General features: G+C 36.5%; 1 protein-coding gene across 10 annotated transcripts in view; it reads right to left on the reverse strand.

Moving 5' to 3' along the window:
* Positions 1–811: 811 nt before the first annotated feature.
* The window catches only part of AGPS (alkylglycerone phosphate synthase), an 82,489-nt gene continuing 58,464 nt past the window's right edge, over positions 812–24,836 (reverse strand). For 9 of the 10 annotated variants that reach the window (XM_061379568.1, XM_061379607.1, XM_061379641.1 and 6 more), the window contains 9 exons: positions 23,852–23,903; positions 21,525–21,601; positions 18,579–18,691; positions 17,042–17,111; positions 15,979–16,040; positions 14,433–14,522; positions 13,980–14,079; positions 13,171–13,228; positions 812–5,613 (listed from right to left, as the gene is read on the reverse strand). In XM_061379568.1, coding sequence (XP_061235552.1) covers positions 5,492–5,613; positions 13,171–13,228; positions 13,980–14,079; positions 14,433–14,522; positions 15,979–16,040; positions 17,042–17,111; positions 18,579–18,691; positions 21,525–21,601; positions 23,852–23,903 — 744 coding nt within the window. In that variant the 3' untranslated portion in view covers positions 812–5,491. The remainder of the gene's footprint in view (positions 5,614–13,170; positions 13,229–13,979; positions 14,080–14,432; positions 14,523–15,978; positions 16,041–17,041; positions 17,112–18,578; positions 18,692–21,524; positions 21,602–23,851; positions 23,904–24,836) is intronic. The other variant, XM_061379576.1, reaches the window with a different exon arrangement.

The following is a 24,836-nucleotide window of genomic DNA, read 5'->3' on the forward strand; positions in this document are numbered from 1 at the left end:
CTGGGAGGGAGAGAGGTCAACGGCTGTGTTTGTACCTTCTCATTACTCCCACATCCTCAGGCTTGCATCTAGTCAAGACTGCATTCATCAATGCCACTATCAATATCCATTTATGCATAACTGAACTTAGCAGACAGCCCTTTATGCTTTCAGTATTTGCTGAACTTCATTTAGTATGTAACATCAATGCCATCCATTGTCTTCAAATGGCTTTGAATATTATATTGCTGAAGCTAGCACTGACTGATGCAATAGCAACACCAGTAATCCACAGTCTCAGTGTCATGGGCACAGAGCCAAACTCCTCCAACAGCCTGAAATTGGAGCAGCTTTATCAAAACCCTGTCTTGAGACCACCCCCTTTATGTTTTGCTTCAGGAGGTCAGCTGCACTAGGACAAGTCAGATGATACTGAACTGCAAAGTTGCAATGATCACTTGACATTCGTCATCATTAGAAAATACTTTAATTTTAAAACGCGATTTTTAAACAAAACCATTTTTCACTTATTTCCTAATTTAATCTGAAGCTCTAAAAGCATCAGCTTAAATTTTGCATTACAGTCACATCATCAGGTTTTGTCCATCATCTTTTTGCATACACACAACTTCACTGCAGAGATCAGTATGCTTTATCCTTTAAGAAGGTTGCTATGATACTTTATAGTACTACAAAAAAAAGCATTAATTTAAAAGCTGCTATGTCCCCATATGTGTGTGGGGGACACACTAATACAATACTACCATGAAGGTAGAAATAGGCTGACTACTACCCAAATAGGAATGTCATATTGGAATTGCTGAACAGTCAATTGAAACAAATTTAGCTTTATTCTGAATTAAAATGAAACATTCATAAAGTTCCCATAAAAAGTTCAATGCTTCATTTTGCCAAAGGGCAAAACCAAATTCATAAATGAGACATTTCACAGCATTTCAGTAGAGGTACATGTTATTGCAGCTTGTATTGGTGACTATTGCAAGTAACAATACAATTTTAAATATTATAACCCACATTTCTGAAACTTAATTTTTAATTTCAAAAGGACAGCACTAGTATTTTTCAAAGACATTATGGCAAACATTTTTGAAAGGTATCATTGACCGCCTCTGCTCTTGAGCACCACAACAGACCTTGAGGCTGAACCCAAACAAAGCAACTACCTGCCAGTTCTGGTCTCCATAAAGTGGCTAGGGAAAGACATCAATTACGTTAAAGGTAATGTGGAATTCAGAATCAGTGTTGGGACTACAAAACCATAAACAGTGAGCCGTAGTATTTACACAGCTGTGAGTTCAGGTCTAAGTTTTTATAAAATTTACTTCTTTTAAACAAAGAGAACATTGATGGAATCTGGCTGTCATCCTGAGACAAGTATATCATCATCTAAGATCTCCTTCAAATTGTGGCTATTTAGATCCAAGTAAAAAAACCTGCATATTTATGCTCTTAGTAAAAGGGGAACACAAATAAAATGCTTGATGTCAGGTAGTTTTTGCCTTCCTGTGAACAAGCACACGGAAGAAATCTGGATCATACTGAGAAATTGTTATAGTTGTACAAATTGAACCGTGTCATTAGTTTGCCTGTCACCTGCATGCTATGACTTTTGTGGGTTTTTAACAATGTGCACTGAAGAAACTGCATTAACTAAGACAATTCAATAACTCTTCAAGCGAGACACGATTTCAGCCATTTTAGCTCAAAGAGCATAAAGGCTTTATGGCAATGAAGCAGATAACTGAGAAACAACTCTTCTGGTCACATGTGATGCATTTGTGCACACTGAACTTTTAAGTAGATTCCAGGACGTGTAACAAGGAGGTTTTAAATGAGATCAACAGCAGGACACTGCATACCTCTTTGCAATAGCATAATACAATGGGTCTTTGAAATATGGGAAGGCTAAATCAGACAAGGTATGCTCCTGTATTATATTGGGAGAACTTTCCTAGAGAAGTTGAATGCAGTCCCTCTGCTGCCCAAACAGGGAATACCGAGGAAGTAAATTTTTTCAGCTGAGTAGATTGGTGTTCATTTGGTTGTTTGCCTTCACTGAAATGCTCTCATTTTCTCATTTTGCTTTACATGGGACACAAAAGCAAAGCTTCTATTGGCATACATTTACAAATTCAATCTCATTTCTCTCTGAAAGTGCCAGAACCTTCTTAATAGTCTTCCTTAGGTAAGAGCTCACCATCAAGTTAAAGTGAACCAAATACAACAAGTTAGTAGAATATATTTGTTTAGTTTCATCACAGAACCACGTAATTGTTTAGGCCCATCTTTTTATTAATAATATAAGGTTCTTTATTCTCTTAACATTACAATTGATGTTTTACAGTTAATCTCACACTAAAATGACAAAGTTTGGCTTTATTTGCAGAAAGTTAAGTTACCTTGGTAAACAAACATTTCCAGGATTGAGAAGCAAATTGTTGTTTTCTGGATTTCAGTGCTACTGTATCCCTGCCTTTGAAATTTGTTTCACTTAATTAACATTGCTATGGAAGAACTATTTGGCACAGCCTCTGTTCACAGCTGTAAAGCAAAGATGACATCTCTAACTCAGAAATATACTGTAAGTTATGCAAGAAGAGTCACATTTTTCTTTGACTGTAAGATTTAGACCCTGGACCAATTTCTAACATTTTCTTCTTCCCCCTCAAAACTTTTATAAAGGTCTCTCTAATGTAAATACATTGCACAGTCAAACCATACTCACTCTGCACCTTTCCCACTTCAAAGAAAGCAGAATTAGAATTCATGAGTAAATGAGTAATTGGAAGTCATGACAGGATTAATTAAAACTGCTTGCAACTTACATACAGCCAAAACAGTTTAGTAAATGAAAAAGTAATGTGTTATGCCAAGATATGCTTCTGATCTGCATGGATCAAACTCCACCTCTGAACAGGCTGCAGCTAAGGGAAGTGAAATCTTTAGAAAGAGATAGAGAATACACAAGAATAGTGGAAGACTGGTAATGATGCATGTGTATCCAGGTCTCCTAAACTTGACGCTTTCCTCTACTTCGGTCATGAATTTAAATGTGAAGTTAAAGACAAATCAACAATACACGTGTTTCAACAAGCTCTGACCGGTTTGTAAGATCGAAAAATATTCAGCAAGACAACAAGAGAGTGGCCATTAGAAAAAAAGAAAAGAAAAAGAAAATAGCCATTACAGTTGTAGTTAATCTTTTCCTCAGAGCTATCCAGTGACATTGCTTTGGGACCCTTACAGCCTGGTATTTCACCTTCCCATAGGACAACTGACATGCAGTAAAAATCTTTACTGCATTTTAAATCACTTCAGAAGCCAGTAGCTACTTAAAGGTTAGAAATGTAGAATATAAGCGGTTTTGCCCATGTATCTTTACATACAGAAAAGGAGTAAGGAAACCATAGTTAGAAAATTAAGTAGAGTTGTGTTGTACTTATGTCAAAATCATAAGAGACTGGTATTACTGAGCTGCAACTACCTGGGTTAGTTATGTTTGTGCTGTTATTCTGTAAAAAGGCTTCACACACTTTGTCAAAATTGATTCTTCATAGTTAGACATATACTTTCACTGAGGCACATAAATACCTTTTATATTTACCAACTCCTAGAAAGGTCTCTGTGTCAAAGCAATACAAGTCATCGGCAAGACACCAGCTGTGGCCATGTAGTCACCATAACGCACCACGCAAGATAAAGAAGTCCCTTGCATAAACTTTGCTGAGACACCAGTGTTAAGGAACACTTAACCACAGTGCAAAGACTCGGCTTCCTAAACCAGACTACTGTATAGTTCTCATTGTTGCCGAAATATGAACTCTGGGGGCCAGAAGCAAAAATACAAAATGATATATTTTTATGTTGAAATGTGAAACAAATCCCATTTGAAATAAATCCAGCTGCATTGAAAATATAACATTAATATTCTGTTTCGTGACTTGTGGATCATAAAACTTTTCCTTATGTACCTTGAGAGCATGCATTTTAAAGTGGTTTTGAGTGTTCACATTTTTTGATAATTTAAACTGTAGCATTGAAACTGGCCTTTAAACAAGTTCAAAGTTGTCTGATATGCAGTAGTTTTCAAGCATTTTATAATCTTTTTAGTATATTACCAAAACTGAGAGCTAATTAGACAGTATTCTAAAATAGTTTAAAAACAAAATGCAATTTCATTTTTTCTCCTCATTAAGGGCACTACCAATACAAAAGGTGTCCAAACTGACACTATAGCCGTGAAGCAGTTGCCTACAGAGAGGGTAGTCTGTATTTTTTCCATCCTATGCAGTCATATACATTAATTATCAAAAAGTTGTATAATTTAAGAAAAGAAGCCACCTTAAAAATGGATCATGAGTATTGATAAATACTTCTAGTTTTACTGATTAACATTCAAGTTTCAGTGTAAAAATGCTTATTCTCACACAATACTGCTGAAAAAATTTTATTTTCTTAAAGTTTAATGGACAATTAAAATTGTGGCTACTAATGAAGTGAATGATTCATAAAGGCCATACGAAAGTGTACAAAACTAAAAAGGGAAACCTCACTTTCAGGGTGACAGTATATTGTCCACTTAAATGTTTTATTAAACTGTTAAGACTGTTTCAAAAGACAGTGCCGGGCAGTTTCGTTTGAATAGCCAAAACATTATTTTTAACTGAAAAAAGATTATTTTGCATCTCTGCAAAATAAACAGGAGCAAAACCCATACACACTAGGACTGAAGTACAGATGAACACAAAGTTTTGTTACAAACCTGTTTTCAACATACAGTGAGAAACGTCCATTGTACAAAACTTAGTGACTGACCTACAGTTAATTTAAGATTATCCCAGCAATGCAAATACAACTCAGATCAGCTCAATCGTGTAAGATTTCCCAATAGGACTACAGTGAGAGACTACTGAGTTTTTAGACACAGTTTGACTTACATAGTCTTTTTTTGACTTACATTTGTACTGAAAGTGTTGGTTGGTTACAAGCCTTTTACACACTTAATCCTCCAGTACAGTGAAGTACTCCTTGGTGTTTTCTCATCTGTCTCTTTAGCAGCTTTCCTTTAGCAAGAGGCTGGGTTGAGCAGCTGCTTCTGTAGAAAATACTGTTGTCAGTCTTTGTTCTCCTTGCAGGGGAGGCTTTAGTAAGAAACATCTGGCAGCATCCAGCATTGAAACTACTGTCAACTGTGTTGCCTAACCAAACTTGGAAAACCAAGTTTGCATTTCCTGCTTGGTTATAACTCTTAAACAACCCACTGGGCACAAAGTGTAAGAGCATGGTAAGTAAAAATCCATAAACATTAACAGTGATGATTACACTTTATTGGGGGGAGGGGAAGAAGGTAGCAAAAAAAAAAAAATGAAGTCACTAGTTTTTAAAGTTTAGTCTATGTTATATTTGATTACTGGGATATCAGTACAATGAAAGTGGAGGATTTTCAACAGTAATTTTGAAGACGTTTTAGTACATCAGCTTGTGCAGGGCTTTATAAAAGATTTTTGTTTCCAAAGATGTTATTGGGGTCCACATATTCTTTAACAGATCTCAGCATTCCCAGGCCAACATCAGAGATGCTCTCCTTCATCCAGCGCTTCCGCAATTTGCCTACTGGAAAAACAAAAACAAAGTGTTTCAGTATATGACAGGATTGTAGGAGCCAATAAATCTTGTGACCATGAATGAATAAACACTGTGTGATAAATGCTTTTATTCAAAAATGAGAAATGTTTTGCTTTATTTGATTTATTGAGCCCACCAGACTATCAAGCTCATTAAGCTCAGCATACTCCCAGAGGAAGACTGTGTTCCACACTGTCTACTTTCTTTAGAAACTATGAAATTCAGATGAAGTTTAGGCTGAAATCTCTATTAAAATAGGGAATTGATAATAAGTTTTAAAAAGCCACCGAACTAATTTTAAGTAGGAAACTGTACAGGGGATTACTAAATAGAAGAACCCCTTGATTACTTTAAAGTAAAAACATAACCTAACTTAACCCAGTATTGGTTTAAACAGTTAAAGTGTTTGCTAAGCAGAAAGCTTAAAACTTACTTTAAAAAAAAAACACAAAATGTTGCATTCAGAAACTTTTACACAGGCTGGAAATTGCTCAAATCATTAATTACATAAGAGATTATTTTTTCATCTAAAAATGTATATTCACAACATATACCAAATACAAAGGAAGGCTGAAACACCAGCCATTTAAAAACTCATTTCACTAAACTCTCACAATAGTCCTGTTAAATGGCCAAGTGTTCACTTACTAATTAACCAAGTTATCAACTCTGAGTTAACAGATCATTCAAAATAAAGGACATTTTTTTCATTAAGCACACTCTAGCATTTAACTTGTCAGCCTGAAACACAATCCATTTGTCAATATGAAGCGATATAGTAAAGGTTTGAGAGACAGATGCTTTAAGAGTATCTGAAGCTAAATTCAAGCCATCTTTTGTGCCCTGTTCTCAGGGTAACCATCAAACTCTCATCAGAATAATAAATTACAGGGACACCTCTGGAGAACAGGGTATATTTGTTTATACCTTAAGGAATATGAGCTAGTCACATGCCAACTGAAAAGAAAATAACATGAGAAAGAATGAAATTTGCAGTTTGCTAGAAAACTACTATTAGCAGCATGTGTGTCAAGAGTGAAGATCATAACTGAAGGACAAAATAATTTGTCATGTGGTAGGTACTCTGGTTGTATTCTGCATCCCAGCTCAAGAAAAAAAACCAAAAACAAAAGCCCATCTGTAAATGCACCATCACTACAATGTGACTGTCTGAGCATGCTGATGTAGTTAAATTTTATCTGGGGAAATTTAATACTACAGCTACAAAAAAAGAATCATGGATGTGGCTTGACCATCACCTCAGGTCACTCACACTGGCTCTTATACAAGCAGGTGAAGAACAGTCATTACCATTCTCAACTGTTATCTGTAATATAGTTTCAGTGAATGTGTCCTGTGGTTATGGATGTAATTGTCCTGAAAAGACTGCAAACAACTGCTCCAACAAGATGGAGCACATTAGAATCACAGCAGGATGCCCAACAGCTAGCATGCCTGCCTCTTTTACACCTCCAGTAATAATGCAATTCCACAAGGAACTGAACTACTGTCTGAGCAGCACCACACAGTTGTTGCATATTTAATGAAGTCGCTCACCAAGTGCTGGAAAACAGAAGGTGTTTGGAGTGCATCATTAGTTCTGTCAAAGTGATAATTTACACATCTATCTTGTCAAATTTTCTATGGTTTACATTTTTGCAATAATAAATCTACCATACATTTGATTAGTGAACTGGAAAGAAAAAAAGCTCTACTACAGTTACCAGCAGTCCTTCATAAACATCTTCACTGAAATGATTTTAACCCCTTGATAGCAGTGGGTTGAGCCTCTGCTCCTACTGTTCACATCAATAAGATGTACATGGATTTCTCAGCTACTCAAGTTTTCATATTAGTTAGTTAAAAAGCACTGAAGCAATTTCACTCTTTGAATTCTACACTGGTCCATCTGATTAAATGGAAAAATAGACCAAGTGAATCAAAGGCTCTGTGCACCTGAGAGCACCACTTAGAAAAGCAATGTTTATATTTGTTTCACTTTGGGTTAGTGCTGCCCTCTAAGTATTCTCCTCCTTCTCCACAGGATGATCCAATTAGCTTCAAGGATGAGAAGGGAAAAGAAGAAAATGCCATAATAGTAAATGATGAGAATAACTCTAAGTGGTAAAGTAGCTGAACTCCACTCTAAGCCTAGCCAAAGAACAGCTCATAAGGAAGCATAAGCTTCCCCAGTAATAAAAGATCTGTTAAACCTAATCTTACCACAGACTAGAGAAAACCGCCTTTCTATTTCCAGCCTACAGAAAGTAGACGTTTTAGTTTTAGGCCTAGATGATGCCATTTATCTAGAACTGACATGCAACAATGCACAGAACCAGGTTTTCTGCAAGCATCTACCACTTACAGACTATCAGCCTTGTATACTTTTCCCAGTTAAAAAGTGAGACCAAATTCACCTGATTCTATATGATACATCGTAATATTATTAAGGTTCTCAAATCAGCATAATGTTGTACAATGAATTTGTAGTAGCTTAACAAGTAACTACTTGTCAAGTCAGCACATACCTGCTGGCCACAAAGATGGTAAAATGGGAGTATAGCTCTCCTGGGTCATAAAAGTTACACTTACTCATCCTTGAAAATGTTTTTGGATAGCTGCAAAATGTTTGGCTGCCAAGGATGTACCTAGCAAACAGCAGGCAGCAATTGCTTTTCTCACTTCTGGAATATAAAGTACTTGGACACATATGAACAGTCCTGTAAGGAAAGTTTTAATGTAACTGGTGGAACCCAGGAGAGATTCTACACCCATGCAGAGCAGATGTATAGCAGTGTGTGGTCTCAATGGAAACAGGCCATAGTGGCACTGCACATGGCTCTAGACTTTCTCTGCTCCAGCCCTTTCAACTCAGAGACAGTTACTGCAAAACAATAGCTTTGTAAAAGAAGCAGCAAAAAGGTCATAAGGATGGGGCTCTTACTGAAGCTGACTGAAAGCATCTCTCCACTCTTAGAAACTGCTGAAGAGGTTATTACACTTCCAGAGAAAGCTGCAATACTGAGAAAGGTCAGTGAATTGATCTAATACTCTGGTAGTGGTGGAATATATTGGACCAGCATACCTGACATCTACTACATAATTAATTAACAATTACAATCACTGTAACATCTTCCACATTTTCACTTGATATCTAAACAACTAAGATGCTGATGAATCAAAATTGTTTGCATTTCTTTGGTGGAAAAGGCACTGAAGATGCCTATTTTATTAAGACTCTCAACTGACTGAGAAGAAAAATACAACTGCCTTATCACATAAGGTTACCCTCCAGGCCTCACAAATGTCACAGTTTAAACTAAATCTAATCAGTACAGCAAGCTCTGGTTTTAAAATGAAAGTATCTGGTTTTAAAAAATCAGTCTCCAAGTAAGAAGATAATGTTCCTGCATAGAGGAGAAAATGTGTTCAACTTTCCCCATAAGGGAATTTTATAATTCCAGATTTTGTAGTTTATATGGGTTAATTACTTCAGTGTATAGTTAAGCCACAGCCTCTTAATGATGCCAAAGAATTCCAATGTCAAACACACAACTGAATGCGGTAAGGTGGGGGGTGGGTGGGTTTCTTGTTTGCTTTGTTTGGGGGGTTTTGTTTGGTTTGTTTTTTTGCATTTGTGGTTTGTTTTGTTTTGATTGGTTGGGGTTTTTTTGTGGTTTTTTTTTTTTTTGCTTGTTTGGGTGTTTTTTTTACTTTTTCTCTTTTTTTTAGTTTTTCTACATAAACTGCCAGGAAATTGATACTATACCTAAACATATGGAACGGGGTCTACCTGGTTAACCTTTACTCTAGTCAATTTGTCTAGAAAGTGGATGAAAATGAGTTCTATTACTTTAAGTGGCTAAATGGGGGTATTTTCCTCAACTCATAAGCTGGTAATTGCTTCCTTAAGTAACCAGTTTTAGTTAAAACACTCCCTGCAAGGGAAACAATCTATCATGAATTTTTTATACTCTTTCTTAGTTTTACACGAGTGCTTAGCTTGGTAATATAGAATAAATCAGGCCCAAAACCAGCCAGCTCCCTTCTGATGCTGTACTCTTAAGGGGTTATAATTGTATTTATATAGCAACCATATCTACTGATACTTCCTCACAAATTATGTATACAAAAAAGCATGTATTTTATGAAACAGGAATTAAGAATGCAAGGTGTGACCCATCATATGGGTGGTTTTAAGGCTTGTGCTAATGATTAGAGAATCATTTATCTAAACTTAACCTTGTATGTACAAGAAATTCGCATTCCTAATGCTGCTTTTCAAATGCTAAGTTACTAGAAGCTAATTGGCTCTAGCAGCCCTTACTTACGTGACTCTCAAATCTGAAGATACTCAACTGCCAGAAAAGCTGAAGGATCAAACTGTGTTCAGAGATACGCACTATCCCTTTCCTAAGTATAGGACATAGTCAAGGCAAGGTAAGGTGAAAACTATAATCAAGACTGTAAAAATCTCCTGTAGGAAATGGAGACAAGGGGAATGCTACAACTAGAACATCTGATTTTGAAGTGCCTTTCAAAAACTTCTACGAAGTCACGTTATGACATATCATTTAGGTAAAATGGAAAAAGAAGGCAAAAGACACTACTTCAAAGTCACACATTAAACATTACTTTAAAACCACTAAGCCTTTCAGCAGTTTGTTCACAACAAATTTAACAACAGACCTGCCACACTTAAACAAGACTGTCAGGATCATAAAAATACCTGGTATCTCCTCTATATGGCTCAATTTCTGACATACCAGAGAATGGCTGAATTCCTCCTGCATAAGAAGTGCCTATCTGATCAGCTGTGCATTTTGGGTGTATCTTTATAGCAACATTCTTTGTTCTCTGATTCTTCCTAAATGTAAGTTCTAGTTCATTATATAATCCAGAACCTTATCAAGTGTTAAATGCTAACATTAAAGTAGGAAAGCCATTCCTACCATGACACCAATTAGATTTAAATATTTAAAAGTTGAAAGTGAGAAGGACTTCAAAAAGGACAATTTGATTAGTCATTTAAGTTGTAATATCATAGAAATTCTATGCAGATTTATAAAAAATATAATCTGCATATTCTACACCAAAATAAGTAATTGTTACACCGAAAGGATAAATTTGTTACACAGATGTATCTGTCTGTCTTCACTACAGCTTCTTGCGTCCATGAGATGCTTCCTGTAGAAGGCTGATATTGATACACTTCTGCACTTTCTCTGTGGCGATGTTGTTCTTACGTATTGCAAGGTGTGATCATTAATGTAATCCATTAACAAAAAATGTTATGCTTCTTACAAATTTTAAGTCTCAAAACTCATCAGGGGGGCTAAGGGAGGACACACATGTAAATCTTCTCACAGTATTGCTACCTTTAGAGAGTCTTGCCTAAAAGTTACAATATTTTTCATTAGCCTGGATGAAGGGGAGAAGAGACACTGAGATTAAAACAGAATCCAAAGTCAAGTCTTTCTGAAATGACTCTTCATAAAGTTAAAAATATCATTATTTCAGTTCTAACTGTAATTGTAGCTATGCATCTACCTACAGTTAGTACTTCCCAGATGTAATTTAGAGCTTTAACCATCTGAAACTGTCATATATGACCACTTCTTCACTCAAGGAGTGTATGAAGATTGACTTAAGCAGGCTCTGTATTTCCTATAGCCTCGAGTCGCAGACTACATCTGTTTTCTTTGATACACAAAACCAGAGTTAAAATAGCTCCATTTATCACAGTGTGATTGTAGGCAGACAAACTAGCCTGTCTGCTTCCAGATAGCGAAAACAACTGTTATTAATCACAATTACAAGACAAATACTACAAGAAATTGCACCAGTATTTTCTTTTACCCCACACACTAGAGTAGTCTTAGCAGTGCCAAGAATGACAGGGCCTGAAGGTCAGTAAATAAAACTAATACTGTTAGAGTAATTCTCAGCAGCACTTTTGCTAAGAACTGGAAAAAATGAATCTTGCATATCATACACAATGAACTGCCAGACAAAACCACCCAGAGCTGAAAATATGTATTCGTATAAGAGGCAGTCATGCATACAACAGCAGCAGAAGTCTAACAAAAAACAAGTTTTCTGTATCTGTGGAGCCAGAAAGCTCAAATGTGCAAGGGTTTTAGAACACTGTATAGCTTTTTTTCTTGTTCAACATACGCAGTAAGCAAGGTTTCATATGGTAAGGGCAAGTACCTCCAAACACATGACAAGCTCCAGCTGCATGCAAGTTAATGGGTAAAATGCTAGGCACAGTAAAATACAGCTGCCACAGCAGGGGAGAGCACAACAGTACATCAGGGAGGTAATTTCACATCCCATGTGTAAGAACTGACTGGTCCAATGTACCACCATATTAAAGATTTAATCAGAGGAAAATAAGAGCATATTAAAAAATCCTGAAGCAGTTTTCACTCATGTTATCATCATCTACACATCTTTCAATATCCTGATACTGCTAAACCAGAGTCAATTTCAATTTCTATCACAAAGCTAGATATCTGAAAACAGCCCTAGCTAAAGGTTTCAAGTCCAGGAAGCTGACATTATGTTTTAAGGCACAGCTTCTGTCTTTCAGTTTTCACACACACAGAGCTTTATTAGAATCACAACATTTTTTATCTAGTTTCATACTATTAGACTACTTCTTTGCTTTTATTTCTGTTACCAGACAACACTCCAAGAGAGGAGAGAAAAGAAATACATTAACTTCACCAGTTAGCTGCACTTAAGAAGCTCGCTGCACAAATCAAATTGAATTCACAAGTCTTGCACATATCCGAGTATGCAGCATTGTACAGGACACATGCAATCAAATTAGGCTATCTGAATATGTGGGAAAAGCATACATAAGGTATACAAAGCATCCCTTAACACATGACATAGGTTCCTAATATTAAAGCACAAAATAGTTTTCAAAGAGGCTAATAACTCATGACAAGTAATTTCCAAACTCCAAGAAAAGAAATTGAATAATAACACTCCAATAATATCAGTACTTCCCTAACAATTATGCAACAAATGGTAGATTGCAATATAGCCCATTTCAAGTCAGTAGCTCTTTTATGCACTATTTCACTAAGTGCTTTGGAATTAAGGCTAATGGCTTTTACCTAGCCACAGCTACTAAGCCATCTTAAAACTGTGAACTTGAGGTCTTCAGAACTGAATACATCTGTGCACGAGGGTCAGAAGAAGCTGCTTAAGACACACTGACCAACTACATTTTCAGGTTCTCACAAAGCCTACAGACTTCTTATAAAAGATTTGAGGCTGGTGCTCATAAATACACCATATTGTGTGATTTGACATCAAGCAAATAAGGTCTAGGAACATACGACCTGGAAATCTGGCAAACGCACATGAAATTCCTAGGAAGAATGCCAGGAGATGCAATTCCCCTTTTCTCCCCCAGTAATTTTAGTTAATGCCTGTAAAATATTTTTCAGAGTTCAATTACAAACTATTTTATGTAGTCATGAATATTTAGCAATATTGAAGACACTAATATTAGACTGAAAACATTACCTCCATGGTGATGTGACAGACTACCTCCATTGGCAAGTATTTCTTCTCTAGCAGCCCTCTAAATTTGAAAGAGAAAATACTTATTCAACAGCAAAAGCGCAAGATTTTTGTTGTTAGTCAAATGGTTGCTATGGTACTAATTTACACAGATGTATGAGGTTTCAGAAGTTATCAAGGGCATGCAACCCAGGTAAGCATTTTAATTCGAGTGTGCAGATAAATTTAAGTGGGGATTTACCAAGTAAACATTATGAAAGCCAACACATTTCAAATGGCATCTGTTACAACAAATCTAACACAGCAGACTTAGACCAGTGTTTATCTAGGCCTAAACAGGAATAACTATAGTAGTTAATTCTCTAAAATAGCACAAGAAAGGCCCTCACATTTATTATTCTGTAAATAAAAGATCTTGGTATCTTGATAGCTTTACCATGTATTTCAAAGACTAATTGAGTATTACATGAAAGAAGTAGCTTTGAAAATAGTGAAACTAAGAAAGTCTTGTTTCCCATGGATTTGGGTTTTATGGTTGATAAGTTTTGCCATCCAAGAACAAACTCCAGTTCAAGCTTTCCTACACTTCACTCATAAGCTGATGTCTGACATACTCACCTGGTAGTCTTTTCTCTACTTGATGCACTATTAGCGTGCACCTCTTTCCCTAGCTGCTAGTGCTAAAAGCTTTACAAACAGACTTTGGAGATCCTTCCCGAAAAATTCAGTTAGCTTGGCCAATGTGTTCAGCATATATTATAGGATATCAGTTTCTCTCCTTCTCCCTTAACTATCGCCCTTATATACATTACCTCAATTTGTTCATAGACATGAATAGGATCACTAATTCCTCTGTAGTTAAAGGCAAAGTAGAAGTAGACGCATGCACCTGCATCGTAAGTCTGTGTCACCCTGTCAAAGAGAACTGCATTACAAACAAAGCTTTACGGTATTAAGCCAGCCACTACATGACATTACACAATTCCAAAAGTTACTTGGCTTATTTAAAAGGGTGGACTTACTCAAGTCTCATGAATATCAACAAGAGCAAGTATCAAGACTAATCAAGTGCTACTAATCTCTTGAATTATCCACTCATCCATGTAGTCCACTTGCAGGTTAAAAAGGAAGATCAAGATTACTAGTGTTTGTAATATCATTAATAGATGCACTTTACCTACTAGCTAGCAAGTTTGATGTCCTCTGCCTTAGTTTTCTTACTAATCAAAGATTCAAAAAATTATTTAGGTTGTTGCATGGCTTACCTGCAGGTGGAAAGAGGAGCAAACTGAACACCCTTTTCTTTGCATTCTCTTACTATCCTTTCTTTTACATTCCTACAAAGGTCCAAAACCCTACAACAAAACACATATTGAATATAAACCCTTACTATATCTTCTTATACAGTTTCCTAAAAACACAACTTCAACAATTTTTTCAGAAAAGCATAATCTAATAAAAAACAGGTTCTAGCAGGCAATCATCTGTTTTAACTGGCTTAGATTTTGTTCCAAGAATAGTCCTCATCAAGACTTTACTAGTATTGCTTTTTCTGTACCTCTCCTGTAAGTTTGCTGAGGTAGAATAGGTAATGAAAGCTCTTTTTCTCAAGGGATAGGAATCACTAGTTTGCCAGCTTGAAATGTTATAGTTCACATATGGCAATGAGCTATTAAACCTGGTCATATGCCATACCTGTTTTGCTTTAATTATTTCTAAACATGGTAACATGTGCTTGCAGCCCGGAAAGCCAACCATATCCAGGGCTGCATTAAAAGCAGCATAACCAGCAGGTGGAGGGAGGGGATTCAGCCCTTCACTCTGCATTCTGGAGACCCCACCTGGAATACTGCTTCCAGCTCTCGTGTCCACAACATAAGGATGTGGAGCTGTTGGAGTCCAGAGGAGGCACGAAGATGATCAGAGGGCTGGAGCACCTCCCCTATGAAGACAGGCTGAGTGAGCTGGGGTTGTTCAGCCTTCAGAAGACAAGGCTCAGGGAGACCTTACAACAGTCATCCAGTCACTAAAGGGGGCCTCTACAAGAAATCTGGACAGGGACTTCTTACAAAGGCACATAGCGATAGGGCAAGGGATAACTTTAAACTGCAAAGAGTTTAAGGGTTTAGATTGGGAAGAATTTATTTCCTGTGAGGGTGGTGAGGCACAAGCTGCCCAGAGACGCTGTGGCTGCCCCATCCCTGGCAGCGTTCAAGGTCAGGTTGGATGAGGCTTTAAGCAACCTGGTCTAGTGGAAGGTGTCCCTGTCCATGGCAGTGGGATTGGAACTACATGCTCCTAAGGTCCCTTCTAAGCCAACCGATTAGGTAAAAGACCTTACTCTTGGACAAAAAGTTATGTTTTCAGTTTTCATTTCCCTGCGTTACTGGGGAAAGAAAAAACTTAAATATATTTAAATAATTTTTTTAACCTTCACTATGAACTTGCCTGTTTCAAATACACTGCTGATCCCACATATGTGGCTGCTCATCACACAATACAGTTATTTTGACTGTTGTCCAGCTTCTGAACTGGGCAATTTCAAGTCCCAAATTTCTTACAGTAAGCTAGCCTAAGTTGAAATATCACAGAATGCCTGCATATATTGGATTTACACAATCCTGACATGTAATTTATTAGCAACTTTAGCAAGAACACACAGGTGCAAAACTTGAGGCACATCAGGGTGCCTCCACCACACATAAGGCCTAAATTAAATAAAGTTTCCCCATGAGCAAACATGAGTTAGGAATAATTTGAATGAAATCAAGTACAAGTTCTAAGCAATTCTAAAGAATAATCACAGTTTACCTATCCCAAGGAACAGATGTCTCAAATGATTCTCCTATTACATAGTAATCCAGGCCAAGGTCCTAATAAATAGAAAAAGGAAATTATCAGTAACATTCAGCATCAACATCTGGGAATCTCATTTATGCTACACCACTAACAGTTGAGGAACTTCAGTTAGCTCTTATGAGAAAAACAGAAAGTCTATTTAGCAAAAATACCCATCTGTCCCAGTGACATTAGTCTGTAGTTATGGAAATAGGTTAGCTCTTCAAAGAAAGAGATGACAAACATTTTGATGTCATGGCTACAGTGAGACAACTTGTCAGACTGTCAGTATGCCTACATTAATCAAATATTGTATCAATGCAGCATCAAGCCAAGAAGTCCGTTGTCCTAACCAATATGATACCTAATAGAAATAATTATTTGGAATGCAATTCGTATCTAGGTAGAATAAAGACAAACATTTTTGGACATTTTACATGTAGCCTGATGAAATAAAGGGAAACTCAGTGATTTTTCCCTGACTATAAAATCCACTTAAAATCTGTAACTCAAGATGTGCATGCTATTCTCAAAAAAGAGCTCTCAAACAGCAGGACTGAAATTCGTAAGAACAGCTGCAGCAGTTCAGACTGAAGGTCAGTTTCTCCTGGAATTCTGACTCAAACCACAGCCAAGAACAGATATCCACAGACAAGTAAGAAACGAGCGAGCACATGAGTATTTCGAGTACTCTCTCAGCCTTCAACTACATTCAACCTACCTGTAGATTTGTAAGTCTGATCTGTTTATTTAGCAACTGCTAAATAAACCAATGGAAGCTTCAATCTAATTTTCTCTACCCTTAGTAGGAACTATTTTTTTAATGAGCACAAAAATTTATGTTTTTATGGTGTTTTAAGATGAAGTTCCATGAGCAAACACTAGTCAGAAATGGAAGAGATACAACCTCTGGGAGAACTGAGGTATCATTCAAAGCAACCTGCATTTAGATTTCAGAGAAAGCATCTTCGAAAGAAAAACTGTTCTGTTGTATTAACCAAACAAAGTTTCAGCAAGCAGACAAAATGTGACCTACCCGAAGGTAAGCGATGACAAACGTCAGCATATATCCTCTCTGTCCATTATCTTCTCCTGCTGCCAAGCCACTGCAATTAACAAGAATTTAATTAATTTTCCAGCAAAGCACTCACTTGTTTCCAAAAGTAATTACAAAATAATACTTTGATATCAAACACATGTGTAAGTTTAGATGTGTCTAAACTGCATTACAATAGCTGCAAGTAGTAGGGTCACCTTCAATAGACATGAGAAGTTACTTCAGACTAGACCTATAACTCTTTGCATCTCTTTTTATAGTCTGAAGAGATGAACAATAATGAAAAACATTTAATGTGATCCTAAAGTAAGTCTTCAAACATCAAAAGAGAGAGGGGAAATGGAACTAGACATATCATCCATGTTCATTTACAGGAATACACGTAGCAACATTTCTAAGCGCGTTGGATCTGTTCATTTGTATGCTTACAGGTCACTGAGAGCAAGACTACTGACTTGAGATCCCAAAAGTGTAAGTGATATGAATAAAGGGGAAAAAAAAAGGAAAAAAGACATAACTAAAAAAAAAAAAAAAAAAGATATTAAACACTTAACTAAGCCTTAACTGAGCAGCACAGAGCATTGTCTTCTAACAGACTTCACACAACAAGTTTCATCCCCCCTTATCAACTCATCACCTTGAAATACCAAAATACAAAGGATTCACAGTTGAAGCCTTTTCCTGCATACAACATTACAATAAATAAAGTGCTCTTTAAGATAACAGCAATATTATCCTTATCACTGAATGTTAGCAAGCTGCTCATATGAAATCCCATTTTTATAAGGTATTTTAAGTGGTAGAATAAAAGCACAATGAAAACAAATTTCAGAAAGCATAGCCTTGAAATGCATAAAGCAATACTTATGTATATTTGAATAGTTAATAACACTAGCAATAACTTTGTTAAAAGAAAAAAAGTATACACTTCACAAATCCCACTTAATGGTTTTCATCAGTCATGCTTAATCAAAGCAGGACAGAAGCTACCTGCTCACTATTCAGCCTGTTCCAATGAACATTTTCTGTTCCTTTGTAACAAGAAAACAGACTGTGGGACAGAAATTCACTGCATTCCTTTAACTAAACGCAAAACCCTCTTGAGCAAGCTTCTTATAGTCATATGTTCACATAAATTCTGCAAGGATTTAATATTACCCATATGATTTTTGTATTCCCCTTCTGCAGTTAAAATACAGTCTAGTACTGCAAAGCATTTCCATTCCTAGAAGCTATTGTAATGGCTAGTTTCCATTTTAATAACATTAATTCTATGTTTAGTCGAATACTTATTTTTCTGCAATACAGAGCTGAAATTTTCTAGTAAAGTTACCCATTAAGAGTTAGCACAAGCCATATATATTGAACATTCAGTAGCCAGTTGATTATTGCAACTTCAAACTAATAAATTGAGAACATATCTATGCAATAATCACTAAAATATGGCAATCCAGTGTTTTTTTTCCTGAACAGTTAACTTTTAGTTTCATATGAAAAGGTTTTTTGACAAGCATACCCAAACTTGGTGGCAATATCATAGACTTGCTTTTCATGCTGAAGAACTTTCTCTCTGTCACCTTCAAAGAGCAAGGTAGCTACACACAGTATGTTGGGATCAAATCCTTTAAACTGCAAAGACAGAAAGCTTCACGTTATATGCTGGAATACAAGTAACGAGTTCTTACTTTTCAAATACATAGCATGTGCTCTGGTTAATAAGTGGTGTTGCAAGTAAGAGGAAAGATTAGCAAAAAACCCATCTTTCAAAAATTCACTCCCAAAATAATCTTAAGTTTGTCCTTGACAGGACCAACATTCACAAGCCACTGAAGTAACAGTTATTATCTCTGTCACCTTTTTTCTCCTGTTAAAAAGCCGGATAGACATAAAAACTGCCTACAAGTGCTGAAGAAAGAACAGGTCTTAACTGCTTTGAGCATTTGGGAGACACCTGTATTCTATCAACTATTCGTGTGTTAAAGCAGGAAGATGAATGTGATGACCATATATGTCACTGTTCTCAAAAGAGTTGTACCAGATAATCCCTATGCTGGGAAAAGCACTATGGAAGGAAAATAACTTCTAAACTTGTGGGAGGGAACATATCCCAGTGAAAATGAGGAGGAAACTATTAAAGGTTTAATAGCAATGCAGTGAGGCTGTATGTATGGCTTTGGTTCAGGAGTAACAATCAAGAATCATCTCTGCAACTGGTCCAAAAAGCACCTTCCTTATTTTCTATATATACCTCTTTTGCCCCTGTTATTAATTAGCTCCCGTGAACTACCACTAATAAGCAGGTTTCAGATTGAATGAAGAGGAATATAAAGTTATAATAAAGCTTAATACTCTTTACCCTTTTTAAGTATCCTGAATAATAAATTTTTTACAACTATTCTTAATATGCATATTCACCTACAATTATTTTTTTAAAGCCTTTCCCTTCCCAGTGGCATTCATCTTTTCCAGCCTACTATGCTTGTGGTAACTTGTTACTTAAGCATCAAAGTTATATTAAGTGACATAAATAATCAAGAGAATCAAATTCATCCTTTATGCACAACAGCTATGCAGAGAAAAATCCCAGGGACTTGCTATTCCTTTTATTAGTCCCTTAATGGAATAGATTTACGGTACTGGAAGTTAACTGAAGGTACCAGAAGGGTTCAAAATACCAGCATGGAGGCAAAGTATCAGGGTGGCTAAGTCCTCCAGCCAAATCTGCTTTTAAGACCCAGTTATAGACATCCAAATTTCTGAAAAGGATACTGTATCCTACCACCCCCAAAATAAACCAGAATAGCATCATGAAAACCACTGTGAAACAGAATATATCTCAGAAGGAAAAGGATCTTTTTCATTAGTCCTACGAAACCAGCATAGCTAACAATTAGAAAACTATTGTTACTACAGTGATAAACTACAAGGACAGGAATAAAGGATGCTGTTTACAGTCCTTGTTCTAGAACTACTTGTCTATCATCTAGCATGAATCCTTTCAGTCTATTCTGCCATCTTTTGGCTGTGAAGCTCAGGTAACAATTTATGGCTGTCTTTAAGGGGCACTGGAGGAACTAGCTACAGTGTGAACTAGTAGACAAACAATGCCTAGAACATTCATCTATCAGTGAACAGTCCCAAACTATGTGGAAGAGTAAACATGGAAGAGAAAGACTTCATCCCTATTAAGTGGCATCTGTTCAACAACTACTCTTTTCAATAAAAGAATGAAGTGTTAATCTGATGTTTACTCCCCTCCCCAGGGAGCAATTCACAGATGAAGTGTAAAACAGGTTTGAGCATCTTGGTCCCAGAAACACTGGCAGTATCAGCCTCAGGGGACTGAGCCGTGACATAAGAGCTTCAGACTGGTCACCAACCTAAACTGTCTGGATCAGTATAAACATAGCATTGTTCTTATTTCTCCATGTTTTTCCTGCTGCAGAGCTGGAAGAATTTGAATTGGCATACAACATCCCTTCGTGACACAGTATCTCAAATAGAAGCGGTGATGCTTGTTGCCAGATACAGAAGCAGACAGTATTCCTAACAAGGATTGTTTCAAACCAACAGCTGTCTTGTTACCAAAATCTTTACTACAGCAGATCTCGGAAGGCAGGCAAAAGTTCTGGGCTATCTCTAGAATTAATAGGTATTCCCTAACAAAGTAAGTCCCAAGACACATGGTATTTTCAATTTCAGTAGCTCAAGAAAAAGCAACATCATCAGTATTAGCCACAGTCTCAAATAAGCCCACTCCTTGAAGACGCTCAATATTATAAGACCAGAATGGAATGTTTACATCTTCCTAACAGTTATCTAAAAGCAGGATAATGCTGTTTATTTGCTGTAATTTGAATACCCAGGAACTCCCTCGTTAGCTAATTTGGAGGGAAAAAAACACAGTAACAAGACAAATGATTTAATATAAAAACCTAGGTGAAATAATTTTAGCACCAGATAATTCTGAATTAAAGAGTATTCATTAAGAGATGTTCCAGAAAGACTCTAAGAACACTTTACATAAGCAATTCAAGGCAAGCATCTTGATGTTCTCCTAAAATTCTAGTTCATTGTAGTAACAAGGTATATCATGTCATGGTAAAATCTGGGAAGAGGAAAAGATAAAGTGTTAGCCCTGCTCCATCAGTATTAACTGATTATCAGTGGTCTTCAAGTTAGATAAACTGATTTCAGTCTTGCTCCATCAGTGACTCATTATTAGACAAGGCATATTAATCTCATCTACAGATACGATCAGTGACAACAGCTCTCATGGAATGACTCCTCAAACATATAATCTCTTTTTTGATTAAACCACCTTAAGAATCTTGAGTTATCTGATACTACAATGTGGGATCTGTTACATTCAAACTCAGCTACATTAGAGACAGTCTACCAGGAAGTTCTTTGACTGAATAGCATGTAAAGTTCCAAAACAGTATTAAACCCCCAAAGTTACCTTTGTGATGTAGAATTTTTTCAGTCCATCCAAAAATGATGTAAAAATTGAAGCAACTTGTGGTTTAAGAGCATGACCTTTGGTAAAAAGTGGAAAAAGGTGTGTTAAGGCAAACAGTGCTCTTAAAATTCTTACTTCAATGTGCAAATAAAGCACAGCTTATTAGTCAAAGTTGCAAGAATCACTTGGAGAGCTTTAATTATCATAATTAAAGAGACTTCTCTTTACTCATTTAGAAGATGATTTAGGAAAATGTTTTTATTTTTTTTTCTTTAAAAGGCATACATACAACTGTGCACAAATATTCCATTTAGCACTTCAATTAAGGCTGCCCTAATTTAGATCTTTACAAATATATGGCACATAGAAAATTTTTAAAGAGCACCTCATTAGTTTTTACACTACAAAACTAAGCAAAATCAGTGACCTTTTTTAAAGTTATGCCAAAACCACTGAAACCAATAGCCAAAAATGGTGCAAGTTGGGAGTTAAGCAATTTTTTCCTTAACGGTTATGTCACTTGTGCAAAATTTTCTACATAAAGCTAGTAATTGCTTCCTTAATCACATACAGGGAACTAAAATTACCAGGATATATAAATGGTGTCTTGGAGTCTGTTAAATTAACATCTCTGCCTCAGGACTGGGTTTAATTGAGATTAAAGTCTTTTACTGTTTGCCCCATTGTTTTCAGTCACAAGCAACTTCTGAACTCCCATTACTGCTTCCCTATAGCAGTCTCGCATCTGGCCTACATGCTGTGAGCCCAATTCATAAAAAAAGTTATGCACCATTTACATGATACTTCCTTCTAAAATACTTCACAAAGTATTTCCTCCTGACTAAAGCATGAACTTGAGCAAATGATTACTCTCCTTCCCTCTCTGGCACTCTCCCTGCAGATAAAACCAACCCCCAGGAGTACACCTCCAAGCACACTTAAGTAAGCATACCAAAAAAGCACCAGATAACAAAAGGACATGAATTTATTAAACCACAAACTGTAAAAACTATTGGATTTAAGCTTACCTAATAATGGCTACAAGAAAATTCTATATTGACACACTGGAAATTATACTTTGCAGCTGAATGTATAAGCTGCAACCTCAAATCAAAGGATATTTATTCAGTGTTTGGTTTAAAGCCTGTAATTAGTCAAGCTTCTTCCCAATTAAAAAAGTAAAATATATCTGTCTTCCACTGGACATATCTGAGAGAACAAGTGTAACAAAAAAGAGTGACATAGGCAAGCAGCAACGCTTGCTGAAAGTCAAGATTTGTCACTGAGGTTTCTATCCAAAGGTAGTAAAATAGGAGGTTTTCAAGGTCAGTCACACTTCACATTTTCATCTTCTAAGTACAATCAAAATAGCATGGTCTCTGCAAGATCTTCAAGTTCTGTTAACTGGTAGCTTTTAGGTAGTGGAACTTCAGGTTCTCCTCAAGAGTACCTTGACCCAGAACACATCTGTGTTCTTCCTACAGTTTGAAGTGACAGCTTTCCGTTAAGAACTGCCCAAAAACAATTGCTCTACACATCTGATATTGTCCTATTTAGGTATTTTAACTAGTTGAAATTTCACAAAATCTTTGTGTTTAGTAATCTTCTAGTAGCTTCACTGACTTTCTATACTTAAAGCCTTCAGCTTAGTTCTATTTGCATACACTTATGGCATTTACTATCTCTGAGCTTCTCTTAAAAATAGACAACTCTGTTTGGACAAGCCTGTCATCACCTCTCTTCCATCAAAACAACCATTGCCGCATCAGATTATTTTCTGATAATAATCATCAGAATTCTAAGTCTGATGCTTCTAAGGAGTCTATTTACCATTTGTGATGTTTCTGTGAAATGTAAAGGAATCAATCAACTTACCCTCAAAATAAAGTGCTCTCATTCTGATTATTTTTTTCATTATATCCAACTTCTCATTAGTACACTTGGAAAGAAAATGTTTCATATATCACCCACTATAATACAAAACTATAATCTCTGCTCCTTATGGTAAAATAGAGGAAGCACCTCCACAATTTCAAACTCGGCAGTAGACTATATGCTAAGAATGGAAAAGTAGCAAAAAAAAAAATCTCATGTATTTATATGCACAGCATGGCTCTTTACTGACTGTTGTAGTTGATACTCTTTTCCCAAGGACAAAACCAGACTTTTGTTCCTGAAAGTACACATTGTGACACTAACTGGCTTTTGAACTTTGGGCTCATTGTCCTAGGTTTGAGCAACAGAATTACCACCTAAAACAGACTTAAGTGACTAAAAAGCAAAACCCTTGGAAAGAGATATTTATCCAAGAATGTCTACATACTTACCAAACTGAAACTGTGCATTGTCAACAAGGCGAATTGATGCAGGAGCACATCTCTTGAGGGCCAAGTTAGGGGAACACAAGGGAGGAAGAAAAAAAAAAAAAAAAAGGATTATGCACATAGTTTTGCTAACATTCAGTTAAATTCAGTTTTTATTTAAAAATACACTATAAGAAAGCACTTTGATACCAGAGACCTATGGCCATGATTATAATTGAAAAGCAGTGACTATAAGCTTGTTTTCACTTGAATAGCAACATTTATTAGGTATGTCTAGATATAACGCATTGAGAATTTTAAGTTGAGCATCAAGCTAACAACGTGTAGTCCAAAGACCTTTGGCCTTCAAGTACCGAGTGGTTTTCTAAATTGCCATATGCATTAAAGATGCCATACTTGATTAGAATACCAAGCTTATGTTAGTATGCAATCAAAGGAATACATATATTACGAATTCATTGAAAAAGTCCAATTCTCTACAGTTTTACTTCTGACCATGATGTTACACAGATTAATCTGATATTATGCCCCCTCCCTGGCAGCATTCACAGCCAGACTGGATAGGGCTTTGAGCAACCTGGTCTAGTGGAGGGTGTCCCTGCATATGGCAGGGGCGACTGGAACTAGGTGACCCTTAAGGTCCCTTCTAACCCAAAATGTTCTATGTTACTATGGTACGGAATATCCCTTTGGTCAATTTGGGTCAGCTGTCCCAACTGCATTCCATCTCAGCCTCCTGTTTGCTTCCAACCTACTTGCTGCTGGGGAAAAGAATGAAAAATAGAGAAAGTCTTTACAGGGTGTACATGCTGTTCAGCTAAAACACCGGTGTGTTAACACTGTTTTGGTCATAAGTACAAAATGCATCACCCCTTGGGCTGCTATGAAGAAAATTAACTCCATTGCAGTCAGACCCAGTACATTAATGCTCTGCCATGAGACTGCAATTAAAATCCCTATCTGGGTCCAACCTACATTCTGCACTGTA

The sequence above is a fragment of the Neopsephotus bourkii genome, unplaced genomic scaffold (genome assembly GCF_033783945.1).
Source record: "Neopsephotus bourkii isolate Nb327-2 ecotype Australia unplaced genomic scaffold, CSIRO-AGI_Nbou_v1 NB_196, whole genome shotgun sequence".
NCBI classification, from domain to species: domain Eukaryota; kingdom Metazoa; phylum Chordata; class Aves; order Psittaciformes; family Psittacidae; genus Neopsephotus; species Neopsephotus bourkii.